The sequence below is a fragment of the Bombina bombina genome, chromosome 12 (assembly GCF_027579735.1).
Source record: "Bombina bombina isolate aBomBom1 chromosome 12, aBomBom1.pri, whole genome shotgun sequence".
Classification (NCBI taxonomy): Eukaryota; Metazoa; Chordata; class Amphibia; order Anura; family Bombinatoridae; genus Bombina; species Bombina bombina.
Window position 1 is genome coordinate 95,696,458 of NC_069510.1, and position 20,241 is coordinate 95,716,698.

Consider the following 20,241-nt stretch of genomic DNA (forward strand, 5'->3'; position numbering starts at 1 on the left):
ACATAAAAAATCTCCACAGACTAAGGGCTACTTTCCATTGAGTTGGTAAAGTTTGAAAACCTTTGGTAACATAAAAATTCTCCACAGACTAAGGGCTAGTTTCCATTGAGTTGGTAAAGTTTGGAAACCTTTGGTAACATAAAAATTCTCCACAGACTAAGGGCTAGTTTCCATTGAGTTGGTAAAGTTTGGAAACCTTTGGTAACATAAAAATTCTCCACAGACTAAGGGCTCGTTTCCATTGAGTTGGTAAAGTTTGGAAACCTTTGGTAACATAATAATTATCCACAGACTAAGGGCTAGTTTCCATTGAGTTGGTAAAGTTTAGAAACCTTTGGTAACATAAAAATTCTCCACAGACTAAGGGCTAGTTTCCATTGAGTTGGTAAAGTTTGGAAACCTTTGGTAACATAAAAATTCTCTATTGACGTTAATGGAGATAAATGGTTTTACACCCAGTTTCCAAACTTTACCACCTCAATGGAAACAAGGCCCATGTGCTTACAACCAATTACCTCATGCTTCAGCTATGGCCTACTTTCAATTGAGGTGGTAAAGTTTGAAAAAGTAAAAACATTTATCTCCATTAAAGTCTATGGAGAATTTTATTGTTACTACCAGTTTCCAAACTTTACCACTTTAATGGAACTAAGCCTAGTTTAGCACAATTTGCTGTTTAGTATGTTTATAAATTTTGGCCTAGTTTCTATTGAAGTGGTAAAGTTTGGAAACTGGTGGTAACTTAAAAAATCTCCATAGACTTTAATGGAGATAAATGTTTTAATCACCAGTTTCCACAATTTACCACCTCAATGGAAACGAGCCGTTTATGTATACTTTTCTTAACAATAGTTTTCAGGCTACAGTTGCTATACTGCCGGCACATTTGCTACTAGAGACTATTGAGTTTACTTATTGAGGGCTAGTTTCCATTGAGGTAGACCATTTTCAATACTGGTGATAAAAACATGTATATCCATTAAAATTTATGGAGATTTTTTTTTAAGTTACCACAAGTTTCCAAACTTTACCACCTCAATAGAAACTAGACCTGAATACAGAAATAGGCAAACAGTAAGCTACATTTTTCTGTATATTTAAGCATTTATAGACATTAGTACAGTATAACATCCGGTTGTGGCCAACAGTGAAACAGACAATTACTTTTGTATATTGAAAATACATCCTGTGCAGTTTGTGTCCCCTCTTTTTCCCAGTAAATATGTAATATTGGATTATTTGCAGCTTAACCTGAGTTTTAGGGAGCATAAACCGACTTGTGTCTAGAATGTTGTCGAGTACACAAAAGGGTTAATTTGATTTATGTTCTATTGTGATTTCCCAGGCGACCTGCTGCCCACAGATGGAGTTCTGATCCAGGGAAACGATCTCAAAATTGACGAAAGTTCATTGACGGGAGAGTCAGATCATGTGCGCAAGTCTGTAGAGAAGGATCCAATGCTGCTTTCTGGTGAGGTTGACACAGGAAGTGACACAGATATGATGTTATATTTAAAGGGATATGAAACCCAAAAATATTCTTTTGTGATTTAGACGGAGCGCACAATTTAAAAACAAAAAGTTTCCAACTTCGATTATCAAATTTGCTTCATTTACATGATATTCTTTGTTGAAGAGTCCCTAGGTAGGTGTCTGGAGCACTATATTGCAGAAAATAGTACTCTTGCAAAAGGATATCAGTCTTGCAAAACTGCTGCCATATAGTGCTTCAAATATGTCCGACTCCTAAGCTTACGTCACTGCTTTTCAACACAAAATAACAAGAGAAAAAAAGAGAAATCTATAATAGAAGTAAATTAGAAATTTGTTTAAAATGTCGTGCTCTATCTGAATCATCAAAGAAAATTTTGGGGTTTTATATTCCTTTAATTGAAGAGGATAGTGCATATGCCAATTTGTACTTAACTTGTTTCCAATTTAGTTGTACTTAAAAGTCCAGTTTAAAACTAAAAATAAGGATTTGACTATCTCAGACAAGTAGAAGAAGGAAGAAAATTGATAAAAGAATACATTGTGAAAAAAGGTATGACTAATAGTCAAAAACATATGTCCGAAAATGTATCTCTGTTCTATCTAACTAAATATTCACATTTAAAACCCTTAAAGAGATGTAGAAAAGTGTATTCTAATACATTATCAGCAACACAAAATTTGCAAAAGATGAAAAATATTAAAAAGAATCCCAAAAATGTGCCCAACTTTCAGTTTGATGCCAAGCATGCAATTTGTTTTACTGACCAAGCATGGGCTGGTATATTAATGCATCTGTACCACAGCTCAGGGGAATTCTGTGTTCATTTCTTCTATCAAGAGTTTGTTATTTTAAAATAGTGCCGGTTTGTACTATTTACTCTACAGCAGAAAGTGATGAAGATTTCTGCTAAGAGGAATATGATTTTAGCACCAGTAACTAAAATCCATTGCTGTTCCCACGCAGGACTGTTAACCAGAGAACATCAGTTGGGGGGAACAGTTTGCAGGCTTAACTGCTTCAGGTATGATCAGGCATTTTTTTAACAAGACCATGTAATGCTAGAAGACTGACAGAAATTCCCTCTGGGATTGGTGAGCCATTTTTTTCTAATAGACTCTGTATAAAATGATGGCTTATATTTAGGGCTCTATGCTGGTTGACACTATTGTGGGCTTTAAAATCGATTGCTTTTTAACATGTTTTTCACTATCAATAAGGTGTTTTTTCAGACTTTAAAACACTTTTGGGGTTTAATTTCGGCCTGGCACTTATTTGGACATCTAAATCTAGTCAGAAAGGCCCCTCCACTCTAGAATGAAGAGGGAGGAGGCCTAATTTTTAGGCCTAAATTGTGCAGTTGTTTTTGCCTAGGCAATCCATGCAGCTTCATGTGGGGAGTCAAGAGGCATCATAAAAGACTCCAGGGAGGCTTATTTCCTGCTAAAATAATCCCTAATGAAGGTAAAGGCTACAGTGAGAAGCTGTGGCTAGTACTGTAGTGTGTTAACTGTTATTAACTCCGGTTTGGGCATTAAGGGGTTAATTGATCTTAAAATTTGTGTGCAATATTTTCAAAGCATTAAGACTCTGTGGTGAAAATTTCATTAAAATCGGATGTTTATTTCATGGTTTTTTGATATTTCAGTAAAAAAGTGTGCTTTTTAATTATTTAAAGAGACAGTAACGTTTTTGTCAAATATAATTTTTATTGCATTATAGTTCTGTTTAAGTCTGTTAAACATGTCTGAGTCTTCAGATAGCCTATGTTCTGTATGTCCAAAGGCCAAGGTTGTTCCCCCATTAAATTTATGTGTGAAGTGTGCCATAGCGTCCAAACAGCTTAAGGACAGTACAATCACACTTAAAAATATAGCCCAAGATGATTCTTTAGCTGAAGGTAGTGAAAATAGCTTGCTTTCCTCTCCTTCTGTGTCAACACCAGCTATGCCCGCGCAGGCGATGCCCAGTACATCTAGCGCACCAATTGCGATTACTATGCAACAGTTAGCGGCTGTAATGGATAATTCTATCGCAGCATTTTTATCCAAACTGCCAGCTTTCCTAGGAAGCGTGATTGCTCAGTTTTAAATACAGAAAATGAGCAAGTAAACGCAGAGGATAATTTATCTGTAGTGCCCTCACATCAATCTGACTTGGCGGTGAGGGAGGGCTTGTCTGAGGGAGAAATTTCTGACACAGGAAAAGTTTCTCAGCAGGCAGAGCCTGATACCATAGCATTTAAATTTAAGCTAGAACACCTCCGTGCTCTACTTAAGGAGGTCCTGGCTACTCTTGATGATTGTGACCCTTTGGTGGTCCCAGAAAAATTGTGTAAAATGGATAAATTCTTAGAGGTCCCAGTACACACTGATGCGTTTCCGATACCTAAGAGGGTGGCGGATATAATGAATAAGGAGTGGGAGAAACCAGGTGTACCTTTTGTTCCCCCTCCTATATTTAAGAAAATGTTCCCCATTGTTGACCCCAGAAGGGACGCGTGGCAGATGGTCCCTAAGGTAGAGGGGGCAGTTTCAAAGCTAGCTAAGCGCACAACTATACCAATAGAAGACAGTGGCGCTTTCAAAGATCCTATGGATAAAAAATTAGAAGGTTTATTTAAGAAAATTTTTGTTCAACAAGGTTTTCTTCTTCAACCAATTTCTTGCATTATTCCTGTAACCACTGCAGCTGCTTTTTGGTTTGAGGAATTAGAAAACTCGCTCCAGAAGGAGACTTCTTAGGATGAAGTCATGTATAGAATTCACGCCCTGAAGTTGGCTAATTCTTTCATTACAGATGCCGCTTTTCAGTTAGCTAAATTAGCGGCGAAAAATTCTGGTTTCGCAATAGTGGCGCGTAGAGCGCTTTGACTAAAATCGTGGTCGGCGGATGTGTCGTCCAAAACAAAATTGTTTAATATTCCTTTCAAGGTAAGACCCTATTCGGGCCAGAGTTGAAAGAAATTATTTCAGATATCACTGGGGGAAAGGGCCATGCCCTTCCACAGGATAGACCTTTCAAAGTTAAAAATAAGTCTAATTTTCGTTCCTTTCGCAATTTCAGGAATGGACCGGCGTCTACCTCTACAGCCACTAGGCAAGAGGGTAACGCACCCCAGCCCAAACCAGCATGGAAACCATTGCAAGGCTGGAACAAGGGTAAACAGGCCAAAAGACCTGCTGCTGCTACCAAGACAGCATGAAGGGGTAGCCCCCGATCCGGGACCGGATCTAGTAGGGGGCAGATTTTCTCTCTTTGCTCAGGCCTGGGCAAGAGATGTTCCGGACCCCTGGGCACTAGAAATTGTCTCTCAGGGGTATCTTCTAGAATTCATGGACCTTCCTCCAAGGGGAAGGTTCCACTTGTCTCGCTTATCTTTAGACCAGATAGAGAGACAGGCATTCTTACATTGCGTAAAGTACCTTTTAAAAATGGGAGTGATAAACCCAGTTCCAACAGCAGAACAAGGACTGGGATTTTACTCAAACCTGTTTGTAGTTCCCAAAAAGGAAGGAACTTTCAGGCCAATTCTGGATTTAAAGATCCTAGACCAATTACTCAGAGTTCCATCATTCCAAATGGAAACCATTCGGATTACCAGTTCGTGGCTCTTCCCTTCGGATTGGCCACTGCTCCAAGAATTTTCACAAAGGTGCTAGGGTCCCTTCTAGCGGTGCTAAGGCCAAGGGGCATTGCAGTAGCACCTTAACTAGATGACATTTAATACAGGCGTCGTCTTTTCACAAAGCAAGGGCTCATACGGACATTGTTCTAGCCTTTCTAAGGTCTCACAGGTGGAAGGTGAACATAGAAAAAAGTTCTCTGTCCCCGTTCACAAGGGTTCCCTTCCTGGGAACAATAATAGACTCGGTAGAAATGAAAATCTTTCTGACAGAGGTCAGGAAACTAAAACTTTTGAACACTTGTCAAGTTCTTCAATCCATTCCTCAACCCTCCATAGCTCAGTGCATGGAGGTAACAGGACTAATGGTTGCGGCAATGGACGTGGTTCCTTTTGCTCGAATTCATTTAAGACCATTGCAACTGTGCATGCTCAAACAATGAAATGGGGATTATGCAGATTTTTCTCCCCAGATTCAGATGGACCAGCAAACCAGAGACTCACACCTCTGGTGGTTGTCTCAGGATCACCTGTCTCAGGGAATGAGTTTCCGAAGACCGAAGTGGATCATTGTCACGACCGACGCCAGCCTCTTAGGCTGGGGCACGGTCTGGAAGTCCCTGAAGGTTCAGGGTCTATGGTCTCGGGAAAAATTTCTTCTCCCGATAAACATTTTGGAATTGAGAGCGATATTCAATGCGCTCCGGGCATGGCCTCAACTAGCGGAGGCCAAATTCATCAGTTTTCAGTTGGACAACTTGACGACTGTTGCGTACATCAATCATCAGGGGGGAACAGAGAGTTCCCTGGCGATGAGGGAGGTATCCAAGATCATCAAATGGGCAGAGGATCACTCCTGCCATCTATCAGCAATTCACATCCCAGGAGTGGACAACTGGGAAGCGGATTATCTGAGTCTTCAGACTTTCCATCCGGGGGAGTGGGAACTCCACCCGGAGGTTTTTTTGCTCAGCTGACCCAGCTATGGGGCATTACAGATCTGGATCTGATGGCGTCACGTCAGAACTTCAAAGTTACACGTTACGGGTCCAGGTCCAGGGATCCCAAGGCGACATTGGTAGATACCTTAGTAGCGCCTTGGTCATTCAATCTAGCTTATGTCTTTCCACCGTTTTCCCTTCTCCCCTGGCTAGTAGCCAGGATCAAGCAGGAGAAGGCTTCGGTAATTCTAATAGCTCCTGCGTGGCCACGCAGGACTTGGTATGCAGACCTGGTGAATATGTCATCGGTTCCACCATGGAAGCTGCCTTTGAGGCAGGACCTTCTAATTCAAGGTCGATTCGAACATCCAAACCTAGTTTCTCTGCAACTGACTGCTTGGAGATTGAACGCTTGATTCTAGCTAAACGTGGGGTTTCGGAATCAGTTATAGATACTCTGATCCAGGCTAGAAAGCCTGTCACCAGGAAAATTTACCATAAGATATGGCGGAAATATCTTTGCTGGTGCGAATCCAAGGGTTACTCATGGAGTAAGATTAGGATTCCAAGGATACTATCTTTTCTCCAAGAAGGATTGGAGAAAGGTCTGTCAGCTAGTTCTTTTAAGGGACAGATATCTGCTCTGTCTGTTTGGTTACACAAGCGTCTGGCAGCCATGCCAGATATTCAGGGTTTGTACAGGCTTTAGTCAGAATCAAGCCTGTCTACAGACCTGTGGCTCCTCCATGGAGTCTAAATTTAGTTCTTTCAGTTCTTCAAGGGGTTCCGTTTGAACCTCTACATTCCATAGATATTAAGTTACTATCTTGGAAAGTTTTGTTTTTTTGTAGCTATTTCTTCTGCTAGAAGAGTTTCTGAATTGTCTGCTTTGCAGTGTAATTCACCCTATCTGGTGTTTCATACAGATAAGGTCGTTTTACGTACCAAACCTGGTTTTCTTCCAAAAGTGGTTTCCAATAAGAATATCAACCAGGAAATAGTTGTTCCTTCTCTGTGTGCTAATCCAGTTTCTAACAAGGAACATCTGTTACACCATCTTGATGGGGTTCGTGCTTTAAAGTTTTATCTAAAAGCAACTAAAGACTTCAGACAAACATCGTCCTTGTTTGTCGTCTATTCTGGCAAGAGGAGAAGTCAAAAGGCGACTGCGACCTCTCTGTCTTTCTGGCTGAAAAGCATCATCCGGTTGGCTTATGAGACTGCTGGAAGGCAGCCTCCTGAACGAATTACAGCTCACTCTACTAGAGCTGTGGCTTCCACATGGGCTTCCAAGAATGAGGCTTCTGTTGAACAGATTTGTAAGGCAGCGACTTGGTCTTCACTGCATACGTTTGCCAAATTTTACAAATTCATTACTTTTGCTTCTTCTGAGGCTATTTTTGGGAGAAAGGTTTTGCAAGCAGTGGTGCCTTCCGTTTAGGTTACCTGACTTGTTCCCTCCCTTCATCCGTGTCCTAAAGCTTTGGTATTGGTTCCCACAAGTAAGGATGAAGCCGTGGACCGGATACACCAATGTAGGAGAAAACAGAATTTATGTTTACCTGATAAATTTCTTTCTCCTACGGTGTATCCGGTCCACGGCCCGCCCTGGCATTTTGGTCAGGTTTTAATTTATTTTTTGTAAACTACAGTCACCACTGCACCTTATGATTCTCCTTTTTCTCCTAACCGTCGGTTGAATGACTGGGGGGGGCGGAGCCTGAGGGGAGCTATATGGACAGCTCTGCTGTGTGCTCTCTTTGCCACTTCCTGTAGGGGAAGAGAATATCCCACAAGTAAGGATGAAGCCGTGGACCGGATACACCGTAGGAGAAAGAAATTTATCAGGTAAATATAAATTCTGTTTTAATTTTGAACCTTTTTGTCTCAGGTAACAGCAAACGCGTTTACTTTCAACCCATAATATGCGTGCCACTTCCGACGCACACAAAGAGCCAGGATAAACCCCTTTTTGTTTGCGTTCAGCAGTTAGCACGCCAATCGTAATCTAGACCTCTATTAGGGAAAAGCTGTCTATGCACATTTTTAGATTATGCACAGCAAGACACATTCATTTCCAATAATGCAATGGCTCCTGGGATTTGATAAAATCTTTGATCGATTCCATTAAAGGAGATAAAATGTGCTTAATGTTTTTTTTTTTTTGTTAGCTGGCAACCTATGGTGTGAAATTAAGTTTAAAGCATATTAAAGGGACATTATACACTAGATTTTTCTTTGCATAAATATTTTGTAGATGATAAATTTATATAGCCCTTACAGGTTTTTAAAAAACATTGTGCTGATTTTCAGACTCCTAACCAAGCCCCATCGTTTTAGGAGAATACTGATGTATACCTACTCCAGCTTGCTTCTGTTTGTGCAGGGTCTTTTCATATGCAGAGGGAGGGGGGGAGTGTCTGCTTTTTTTGCTATACAACCACTTTCGGTTGGTGTTCCAGCTAACTTTTCAACAGTGCTAAACTGGGAGCTTCTAAGTAAGTTTTTAAAAGGTTTTATACTGGATTTTTATATCAGTATCTGTGCATATTATTCTTTATAGTAGTGTCTATTACATGCAGGTATATGAAAATTGGTGTATACTGTCCCTTTAAACCACACACAAGCCTGATTATCAAAAGCTTGCCGTGATGTAGAGAAATCACACAACATCTTTGTTTTTTTTTAGCATTATATTGTAATGTATATTGCAGCAGTGCCATTTGTTAACGAGTTGCTGGCATTGCAACAAGGCATTGCCTGGCTGGGTATTTTCTGCATCTACCTCCTTGATTATATTCCTGCATAGGTGCTGTCAATTGAGTGGCAGCTTTCTGTGTAGATAGAGCTGTAGTTGGCCTAATCTGTAGAGATCAGGCAGTAACGTGTGTACACCCTTAAGCAGTAACGTGTGTAAGCTGGTGGGATTTGTCTGAAAAAAAAGCTTTTGTTAATGCAGTAATCTGCTAAGTATATCAATAACTCTTTATTTGAATTCAAGTTATGACCAAGATCATACACAATTCGGAAATTCCCCCTTATTTGAAGAGCAAAAAAACCCCAAATGGAATGTTATATTGTTTATGTGCCATATTTATATTTAAAGTGATGTACTAACATACGAATTGATGAGTTTTTAGAATATTTTTAAAGCTATTAAATGGACATGAAACACAATTTTGTCATAGCCCTTTAATGCTGGTTAAAGCATCAAGCTCCTCATCACCTCCCTTACCCTCAAGCACATAGCTGACATGGGAAGAATAACTTTACAGCAAGTACCAAAATAAGCAAGGGTTAAATGATTAACCCTTTAGTATCTGTATAGCAGGACACCACAAAGCCCCTTAGTTTGTATAGATGTTACACAGCCTGCAATTAGACAGTGATATTAAGCTTTAATATTTTTAACCTGCTAACTCCTGTCTTGGGGCTGCTGAGAACAATATATGCAGATATGTTGAGGACTTGCTAAGACACTATTGAAAGTTTTACAAGTAGGTGGCATTTTATAAGGTTACTATTAATGTTTTGATCTTTGCTGCTGCAGTGATTGCTGGCAATAGAATGTCCCAGTAAATTAGATTTTTTTTTTGTATCTTCTGTGAATTCCAGTCCCAGCACATGAAGAGCCTGGTGTGTTAAGTCATCAAAGCCTTAGTATATACAGGGGGGGGGGGGGGGGGAATTACACATGATCCAACCTGTGCAACCCTATTGAGATGCCTGGCTTCATCACCCCTTGTCTCCTACCCTCCCTGGTATTAAATATCACATATCATGGCTTTCCTTTACCTGGCACCTGACTACACTCTGCTAACCTTCATTGTAACAGATGAGTGCACATACCGGCTAGCACTAATACAGATTCTACCCTCCCTGGTATTAAATATCACATATCATGGCATTCCTTTACCTGGCACCTGACCTCACACTGCTAAACTTCAGTGTAACAGAAGATAAAAGATAAAGAAAACTGCAGAAGAAAAGACTGTAAGCAATGAGACTAATGCTACAGCGCCCTCTGTGGTGGGAGTACTGCACTGCACACATATTTATAAACTATATACAGACTGAATTGAACAAGGGACAGGGACAGGAAGCCAAAAAATGGGACTGTCTAGAAAAAACATGACAGCAACTATGCTCCCAAGATAACACAGAAATGGCGGTGACAGTAAGTGAATCAGGGCCAACATATGTGCAGATATGCACTACCTGGCAAACAGTGAATTTTTATTAATTTTATTTGTTTTCTTTTTAGCCCATATTTTAGAGATGCAGGTTATTACAGCATTCACTGGCACCCCTACTTCACTGCTCCGCCCAGCACATACTATATAATAAAAGGCCAGGGGCGCGATCACATATACGGCGCAGGTTTCGGCGCAAGCGTGGGAACCCGCGCCACCTGTAATTTCACCTCACACATCGGGGTATTACATATACTGCACCGTTAGATGCTAAACTGGCGTAAGTAGGACAAACTGGCGATCTTCTGAAATGTGCGCAAATACACATTTTAGTCATCGCAAGTAACTTACGCCTGTATTTTATCCACGGAAAGTGTCAATAAAGAGTAGTTTTATGCAAATTAGGCTAACACTCGTAAAAATGAACCGCGATTTCATATAAAAATGCAACATGTAATTATGCTATTCAAAATTGATATATAAACCCATATATAAAGAGATGAAGGTAATACAATTATGATTTCCCATTGTTCTCTCCTCCAAGTATTGTTGATTGTTTTGAGAAGAAATCTAAAGTAAATAAGCAAGTATATGTCCACAATGTGATAAAGTACCTACAAGCTCAATCCATTTGATTATGTTGTGGTTTCAAACTATTTCAAATACACAAATAAACCTTAAAAAAACAATATCATAGTATATTGTCCCTTTAACCTTGAGATGCTGCTTAAATGTATGTGTTTGTTAAGGCTTCCAGGGAGTTACGTTGCTTTTTTAGTCAGTGCAAGGGTTGCTGCGCCTGCAATATGTGGCGAGATGAGAATGGAGTACATTTTCTGAATTCTGCGCGCGTAAGTCCTTACGCTGTATATTGGATACCAAATTGCGCTGCTGTTCTATGTTAGTCTATGGGTAAAAAAAATAAGTCTGAAGGGTGAAATATACGCACGTAACTTGTATCCTACGCCGTATATGTAATACCAAAATCGCGTAAAATCTGGCGGCGGAGGATTTTGCGGGCGACGCTGCATATGTAATGGAGGCCCAGGTATGTTTGTCCAACGCAGTCATGCACAGTAGAGACTTCACGAGACAAATATATTATGCCGCAAGAATAGAAGAAACCGCAGTATTACGGAGAATGTAGTAGCGAGCACTTCATTCACCACAATACCCTGTGCAAAGAAAAAGGAGATAAAAGTGCTAAAGAAAAGGCGATAAAAGTGTAAAAGGAAAGAATGAGATAAAAGTGCAAAAGATAAAAGTGCACGATGCCTCTGTATATTTCTTTCCTTACACATTTCGGCCCGGGTACACGGGCTTTAACACTAGTTATTAATATTTCTTGTTTTCATTGCACACAGCCTCACACTCTTACAGGGCAAACATCTAGAAACTATAGTTTTCTGTAAATTCTAAAGTGTGCAGTGCAGTTATGGGACTAGAGGAAGGGAAAACCACTGGCTTGTGCCAAGGTAAACAGTGAAATCCTTATGTTGCTAGTCAGTTTAATATCCTAAATTACTTTATATAAAAGCTATCTTCCAATAAGTCCCTAGGGGTTCATGGTTTTCTCCCTATCCACTTAGTAATGCTGCACCTCATTGATAAAGTAAGGTGTATTCTAAATAGAAATAAACTATTCTTGATTAGGAGGGACATTCCTATCAAAATTTAAATGCACATAGATGAATTAAATCTTTGAAAATAAATATATTTCCAATACACATGCCAAAAATGCTTCTAGTAAAAGTTATCACTAGTTTAGTGTTATTATTTTTAGTGTTAATATTATTCAGCTACTATCTGATTAACTCATGCTAAAGTCATGTGGTTGAAGAAACAACAACAATCTGTTGGTGTGAGATTCTACTAAAGGAAGCGATGGAGCTTGAACCTGTTGGTGTGAGATTCTACTAAAGGAAACGATGGAGCTTGAACCATCATATCGTCCAGGTAGGGAAACACTGCAATACCCTGAGATCTGATCACAGACAATAGGACACCTAAAACCTTTGTGAAGATTCTTGCAGTTGTAGCCAGACCAAATGGTAGAGCAACAAAATGAAAATTCTTGTCTAGAAAGGCAAACCTCAGAAATCGGGAATGTTCCCTGTGGATTGGAACATGCAGATAAGCATTCTTTAAACCTATTGTGGACATAAACTGACCTGGCTGAACAAAAGGCACAATAGTCCAAATAGTTTCCATTTTGAATGAAGTAATTCTTACAAACTTGTTCAGAGCTTTCAGATCCAGAACTGAAACTACTTTTGAAACAATTGAAGAGAATTGAATAAAACCCACCCCATCCCCTGTTCATGCAAAGGAACTGACACAATCACTCACGTAGTTTCCAGATCTGAAATTACTGAAAAATCTCTTGAGCCTTTAAGAGATTTCTTGGTACATTTGACAGAAATAAACTCCCTTTGGGAGGCCTTGTCCTGAATCCTATTCGATAACCCAAACTAGGGATCTGAAACAGACTGAAACCAGGCCTCCTGAAATGGGCATAGTCTGCCCCCTACCAGAACCTCTGGATTGGGTGCCGCACCTTCATGCAGTTTTGGTAGTAGGGATAGATTTCTTGGCCCGCTTTGACTTGATCCATTTAGCCCTAGGCCTCCAGACTGGGCCAGATGAGCCTTGCTTCTGAGCAGAGCAGTCAACTTTTTGTTCCTTATTCTGACAAAAGGAACAAAAACGATTGGAAGCTTAAGATTTTCCCTTAGACTTCTTGTCCTGAGGAAGAAAAGCCCCTTTACCACCAGTAACAGTAGAAATGATAGAATCCATATCAGAACCAAACCATTTGTTTCCCTGAAAAGAAAGAGATAAAAGTCTGGATTAAGATACCAGATGTCAGCAGACCAGGATTTATGTTATAAGGCTCTTCTAGCAGGGACTGACATGCGTTTAATATTGATTTTTATAGTATCAAATACAGCATCACAAATAAAGGAATTGGCACTTTTAAGTAAACCCAAAAGATTTTCACTGGCAGAGTCATCAGTAATAGAAATAGTCAGCCTAAGCAAATACGCTGCTTGTAAAAAAGACCTTCTATGAAAGGACTCTAAATTCCTACCCAAAGGGTCTTTAAACTTTTCCAAAGGGATAGTAGTACTCTTAGCCAGAGTGGAAATAGCCCCATCAATCTTAAGTACAGTTTCCCACAATTCAATATTAGCAGCAGGTAAAGGATTTAACTTTTTAAACCTTGAAGAAGGATTAAAGTAATTACCAGGCTTAGACTATTCTCTAGATACCATCTGAGAGACAGCCTCAGGAATAGGAAAAACCAAACTGAATCTAAATAATTAAGACACGTGAAAATATTTAACACTACAGAACGCGACAAAGTGCACTATCCCGACATGAGTAAACCCAAAGGCTACTTGATTGGTGCTAATGACCAATCAGCCTTCTCTGTTTACACATGCCTCCCCTATCTCCTCATTTTTTATTGCCCCCAGACCTCAAATCAGCCAGATCAGGGCCCTACTTACCTAACATAAGACTCACACCTGTTGACGTTCTTTCTCCCCAATGCTGCATCTGCATATAAGCCCTGCTTCTTCTCAGCTCCTGAGCTCCACCTTCAAGCCAAATCTTCATCTTTACAGCAGAATTCCACTGCTGCCCTTAAATTCCCAGTCTTCAAAAGTGAGTAAAGGTTGATTTCACTACTCGCCACAGTTCAGTTTCTACTCATTCAGGGCTAGTGGGCAAGTGGAAATTTTGTGCCCTGATATATATATATGTGTGTATGTATTTTATATATATATATATATATATATATATATATATATATATATATTCTGTAAATAAATTCTATAAAGTAAGATCGTTAATAGTTTATTTTTTATCAATTAAAAAAATACAAAGTGAATGAACAGAAGAAAATCTAAATCAAATTAATATTTGGTGTGACCACTCTTTGCCTTCAAAACATCATAAATTCTTCTAGGTACACTTGTACACATTCAGGGGTTTTGTAGACATATAGTTATGTGCATGATTAAACAATTATACCAAACATGGGCTAATGGTCCTCAATTTAATATGTAGGTTAAAACACAATCATTAATTGAAACAGAAACAGCTGTGTAGGAGGAATAAAACTGGGTTAAGAACTGCCAACCTCTTCTAACATACAGCGAGATTACGAGTTTTGCAGTAACAGGGGTGCGTTGCTAACGAGCCTTTTTTTCTTACCCCTCACTTATGCCAACGCTGGTATTACGAGTTTTCTGCAAGCCGGCGTTAGCCTCAGAAAAGTGAGTGTTGAGCAAAATTTAGCTCCACATCTCACCTCAATACCAGCGTTGCTTAAGTCAGCGGTAAACTGGCAAAACGTGCTCGTGCACGATTTCCCCATAGGAAACAATGGGGCTGAGCTGGCTGAAAAAAAAAACTAACACCTGCAAAAAAGCAGCGTTCAGCTCCTAACACAGCCCCATTGTTTCCTATGGGAAAATTAATTTTATGTCTGCACCTAACACCCTAACATGAACCCGAGTCTAAACACCCCTAATATTACACTTATCAACCCCTAATCTGCCGCCCCCGCTATCGCTGACACCTACATTATATTATTAACCCCTAATCTGCCACTCCGGACAACACCGCCACCTACATTATACTTATGAACCCCTAATCTACTGCCCCCAACATCGCCGACACCTACATTATATTTATTAACCCCTAATCTGCCCCCCCCACGTCGCCGCAACTATATTAAATTTATTAACCCCTAATCTGCCGCCGCCAACGTCACCACAACTATTATAAATTTATTAACCCCTAAACCTAAGTCTAACCCTAACCCTAACACCCCCCTAACTTAAATATAATTGAAATACATCTAAATAAATTTACTACAATTAAATAAATTATTCCTATTTAAAACTAAATACTTACCTATAAAATAAACCCTAAGCTAGCTACAATATAACTAATAGTTACATTGTATCTAGCTTAGGGTTTATATTTAACTATTTAATAACTACCTAGCTAAAATAAGTACAAAAGTAACTGTAAAATAAACCCTAACCTAAGTTACAATTACACCTAACACTACACTATAATTAAACTAATTACCTAAACTACCTACAATTAATTATAATAAAATAAAATAAACTAAATTACTAAAAAAAAACAACACTAAATTACAGGAAAAAAAAAGAATTACAAGAATTTTAAACTAATTACACCTCATCTAATCCCCCTAATAAAATAAAAAAGCCCCCCCCCAAAATAATAAAATTCCCTACCCTATACTAAATTACAAATAGCCCTTAAAAGGGGCATTTGCCCAAAGTAATCAGCTCTTTCACCTGTAAAAAAAATACAATACCCCCCCCCCAACATTAAAACCCACCACCCACACACCCAACCCTACTCTAAAACCCAATCCCCCCTTAAAAAAACCTAACACTACCCCCTTGAAGATCACCCTACCTTGAGCTGTCTTCACCCAGCCGGGCACAAGTGGTCCTCCAGAGGGTCCGAAGTCTTCATCCTATCCGGTCAGAAGAGGACATCCAGACCGGCAGAAAGCTTCATCCAGGCGGCATCTTCTATCTTCATCCTTCCGGAGCGGAGCGGGTCCATCTTCAAGACATCCGACGCGGAGCATCCTCTTCATCCGACGGCCGACGACTGAATGACTGGTCCTTTAAGTGAAGTCATCCAAGATGGCGTCCCTTGAATTCTGATTGGCTGATAGAATCCTATCAGCCAATCGGAATTAAGGTAGGAAAAATCCTATTGGCTAATGCAATCAGCCAAATAGGATTGAAGTTCAATCCGATTGGCTGATCCAATCAGCCAATAGGATTGAGCTTCCATTCTATTGGCTGTTCCAATCAGCCAATAGAATGCGAGGTCAATCCTATTGGCTGATTGCATCAGCCAATAGGAATTCAAGGGACGCCATCTTGGATGACATCACTTAAAGGATCAGTCATTCAGTCGTCGGCCGTCGGATGAAGAGGATGCTCCGCGTCGGATGTCTTGAAGATGGACCCGCTCCGCTCCGGAAGGATGAAGATAGAAGATGCCGCCTGGATGAAGCCTTCTGCCGGTCTGGATGTCCTCTTCTGGCCGGATAGGATGAAGACTTCTGCCCCTCTGGAGGACCACTTGTGCCTGGCTGGGTGAAGACGGCTCAAGATAGGGTGATCTTCAAGGGGGTAGTGTTAGGTTTTTTTAAGGGGGGATTGGGTGGGTTTTAGAGTAGGGTTGGGTGTGTGGGTGGTGGGTTTTAATGTTGGGGGGTATTGTATTTTTTTACAGGTGAAAGAGCTGATTACTTTGGGGCAATGCCCCGCAAAAGGCCCTTTTAAGGGCTATTTGTAATTTAGTATAGGGTAGGGAATTTTATTATTTTGGGGGGCTTTTTTATTTTATTAGGGGGATTAGATTAGGTGTGAGGTGTAATTAGTTTAAAATTCTTGTAATTCTTTTTTTTCTGTAATTTAGTGTTGTTTTTTTTTAGTAATTTAGTTTATTTAATTTAATTGTAATTAATTGTAGGTAGTTTAAGTAATTAGTTTAATGATAGTGTAGTGTTCGGTGTAATTGTAACTTAGGTTAGGGTTTATTTTACAGGTACTTTTGTACTTATTTTAGCTAGGTAGTTATTAAATAGTTAATAACTATTTAATAACTATTGTACCTAGTTAAAATAAATACAAAGTTGCCTGTAAAATAAATATAAATCCTAAGCTAGCTACAATGTAACTATTAGTTATATTGTAGCTAGCTTAGGGTTTATTGTATTGGTAAGTATTTAGTTTAAAATAGGATTAATTTATTTAATTATGATAAATTTATTTTGTTTAATTTAAATTATATTTAAGTTAGGGGGGGGTTAGACTTAGGTTTAGACTTAGGTTTAGGGGTTAATAAATTTAATATAGTAGCGGCGACGTTGTGGGCGGCAGATTAGGGGTTAATAAATGTAGGTAGGTGTCGGCGATGTTAGGGAAGGCAGATTAGGGGTTAATAAAATGTAACTAGTACAAGTGAAAAGGGGAAACAATAGCACTACAAAAATATATTACGGGTATGCTCAATTATATATTTATTTAATTTCTTATGAGCTAGAGTGCTTGTGCACAATACAATTGCCACATTAAGTCAAAAGAATCCCCAAGGGGTTTAGACTCAAAAGAATGCACTTTAATAGCACTTCAACTACCCCTTAGTAAAGAAACATCATTCTGGAAAGAGTTAGGGTTTAGTTCATTAAAACATAACTTTTATTGTGTATTCATATTTATAAAATAAATGTATGTGTATGTGTGTACAGTGATTTAAACTTGCTTAAAATTTAATAAAGTTAGGGCACTGGTACTAGTAAACCGTTGATCAGATATCTGAAGTGCACTCCAGAATTGAGAACACAACATTTGTATTGGTTTTCTGCTCTACTGGTGATCAGTATAGGGTTATCCTTTACTTTCCAAAGGAAATAAAGAGATGTATTGGTCAGTGCTTGTATATGCTTGACACTGATTGTATTGGCTGTTATTCAGGATATTGTAGCTTTAAGATGTCTTACACCTGGCACATCTAGATCTTCTTTATCTTTTTGTTGATTACCACTGGTTTTTATATCATGATCCTGTGATTATATGTGTTCATTAACTATTCACCAGTATAATTTACTAGGTAAGTTAGTGTGCCCAAATAGCTTTGTGTTATTACACTTGAACAAAATAATTCTGAGTTAAAGAATGGTCTTGCAATCATGCACCTTATTTTTGTGTGTGATTGTCCAATTGGTTGTGTGAATTCATCAGTTAATCTATAAAATATTTTCTAACTATAAATTATGTTAGAAAGTTGTATGATTCTTACAACACACCTCTTAATTGCTGGTGCATCCTGTCTGTTTGGATTGGTTATAAAAAGTTCTATCATAATACTTAAAAAATAAATAATAGATTTGTGTGAACTGTGCAAAGTAAAGGTACTCGGTCACAATTTAATGCCAATAAGTGAGTCAATATCCCCTAATCTTTATTGTGCTACACTCCGGTATAATTGTGGATTCTTAGGATTAACCACTTATTAAGTTTATAAGTTTGGTACTGTGATTTTTCTGTGTTATAATTTCACAGACCTTGTACAAACATTTGGTATTCTTTTATATTAATTAAAGTATTATGCAGACTTGTTATTTTGTAAATGAATTCATATGCTTTGATTTTTAAATCAGGGTTTGAGAGCTACTATATCCCTTTCAATACAGCTTTGGATTGTTAGTCCTTGATGTCTGGAAAGGGGAAATAAATGGATAGAGTTTAATGTTGTATGTAGTCTTAATACCAATTGATATTGCACCAAAAACAGCTCTTACATTTATTCTCTAAAACGAGCAGAATAACTATTCTATGTTTCTATAAAATACAACTTTTTACAAAATATAAAATAAGAATAATACTCGTAGTATAATAGGTCTGGAGAATTAAATATCCAGAAAAAAGTAACATAGAAGATGATTTTGTATATATATATAATTCTTCCTGCATACAAGTTAACCTGAAATAAGATAGCTATTGAATAAATCACGATGAAACCATATCTCTCGACCAACAATAATCCCAGTAAGCGTTCTCACCCTATTAAAAGAACACCAGGACAAAGTATTTTGTTATCCTACTTATTTAGACTATTATGACACTTGGTGTTGATCTTGTGATTTTATGGTATATATATTTTTTCTAATATAACCAAGCAGTGTTTCTTCTTTCCTCCTTTTTTTTCCCATAAGTAATTATTTGTATTGTCCTCACCTCTAGTTGAATCACCTCACTGGTTTTGTTTGGTTTAAAAGTCTACACACAATGACACATAATTGTATCATCTTACATAATTCTTTAAATAGAACTATCTCTTTACATACACTTTTGCACATTACACAATTGACACTATTGTAGTGTCCATTTTTTAATCTCTGTATTTCAATGTTGGTATACCAGTAACATTGATATTCATACACACAACCCTGTAAAATTCACTTTTCACAACTTTAATACACACAATTCTTTTACACTTTATGTTTTTTACCCTTACTGGGGTTAAACCAGCTTACAATAATCAAAGAAATTTACATCATGAATCATATCAGTCAATTATATTATAGTGACTGATATATGTGATTTACATTAGTATTAATCAAGATTTGACACATTTGAATATAAAACAGGGGAATTCATGTTTATTTACATCAGGTAATGAGTACAACAGTTAGATATGTATTAACCAACCTTTCTACATATAAAGAGATGAGTATAATATACAACAAGATTGGAAGACAGATTCTCAATAAATAATAAATGAAATACAATTCATATAATACTCCTAATACAAGCACAAACTAGGTGATCGAAAATATATAAAAACTCACAGTAACACTGTTAATATAAGTAGAAACAGTATCTAAGAAATGAGATACAATGATCTTAAAATAGTAAGCTTTTCTTTTCTTGGTCCAAAATGACATTGTGTCACTCCAAATTCGATCTCCGCCTCCCATATGAACTCCCAGGCCAATTACATATATGATAAAACTCTCTGAGTACCAGATTGGTCAAGTAGCTAGAGAGGGCGGGGTTTAGTGTATAAATACCCGCAGACGCCGGTGAGCGTCACCTTTTGAAAAAGCCGAGACCTATTCGGCGAAACATGTCAAGGGAGGGTATTCCTTAATACCCAATCTGCAATTTTTAACTGCAAAAAGACTTGTTATGCAAAAACATATTATGATTTAGAGACACTGGCTAAAAGAATATGACCTAGAAACCGTAGTTAAAGTGGCAACTCCAGATTACACTGTTACGGCTGTATCAGCTGGGCTCTGTATATGTAGAGACACACTAACCAAAAACATTACTTGAACTGCTGCAGCAGCTTGTGTTTATTTAAATATAGCTTGGCTCAGTACACATATAGATATATCGATTTAAAGCAATC

At 38.4% G+C, this 20,241-nt stretch overlaps 1 protein-coding gene across 1 annotated transcript in view; it reads left to right on the plus strand.

The window, feature by feature from the left end:
• ATP2B3 (ATPase plasma membrane Ca2+ transporting 3) overlaps positions 1-20,241 on the plus strand; it is a 287,085-nt gene that overhangs the window by 54,666 nt on the left and 212,178 nt on the right. Inside the window, exon 4 of the mRNA XM_053695746.1 lies at positions 1,346-1,471. Coding sequence (XP_053551721.1) covers positions 1,346-1,471 — 126 coding nt within the window. The remainder of the gene's footprint in view (positions 1-1,345; positions 1,472-20,241) is intronic.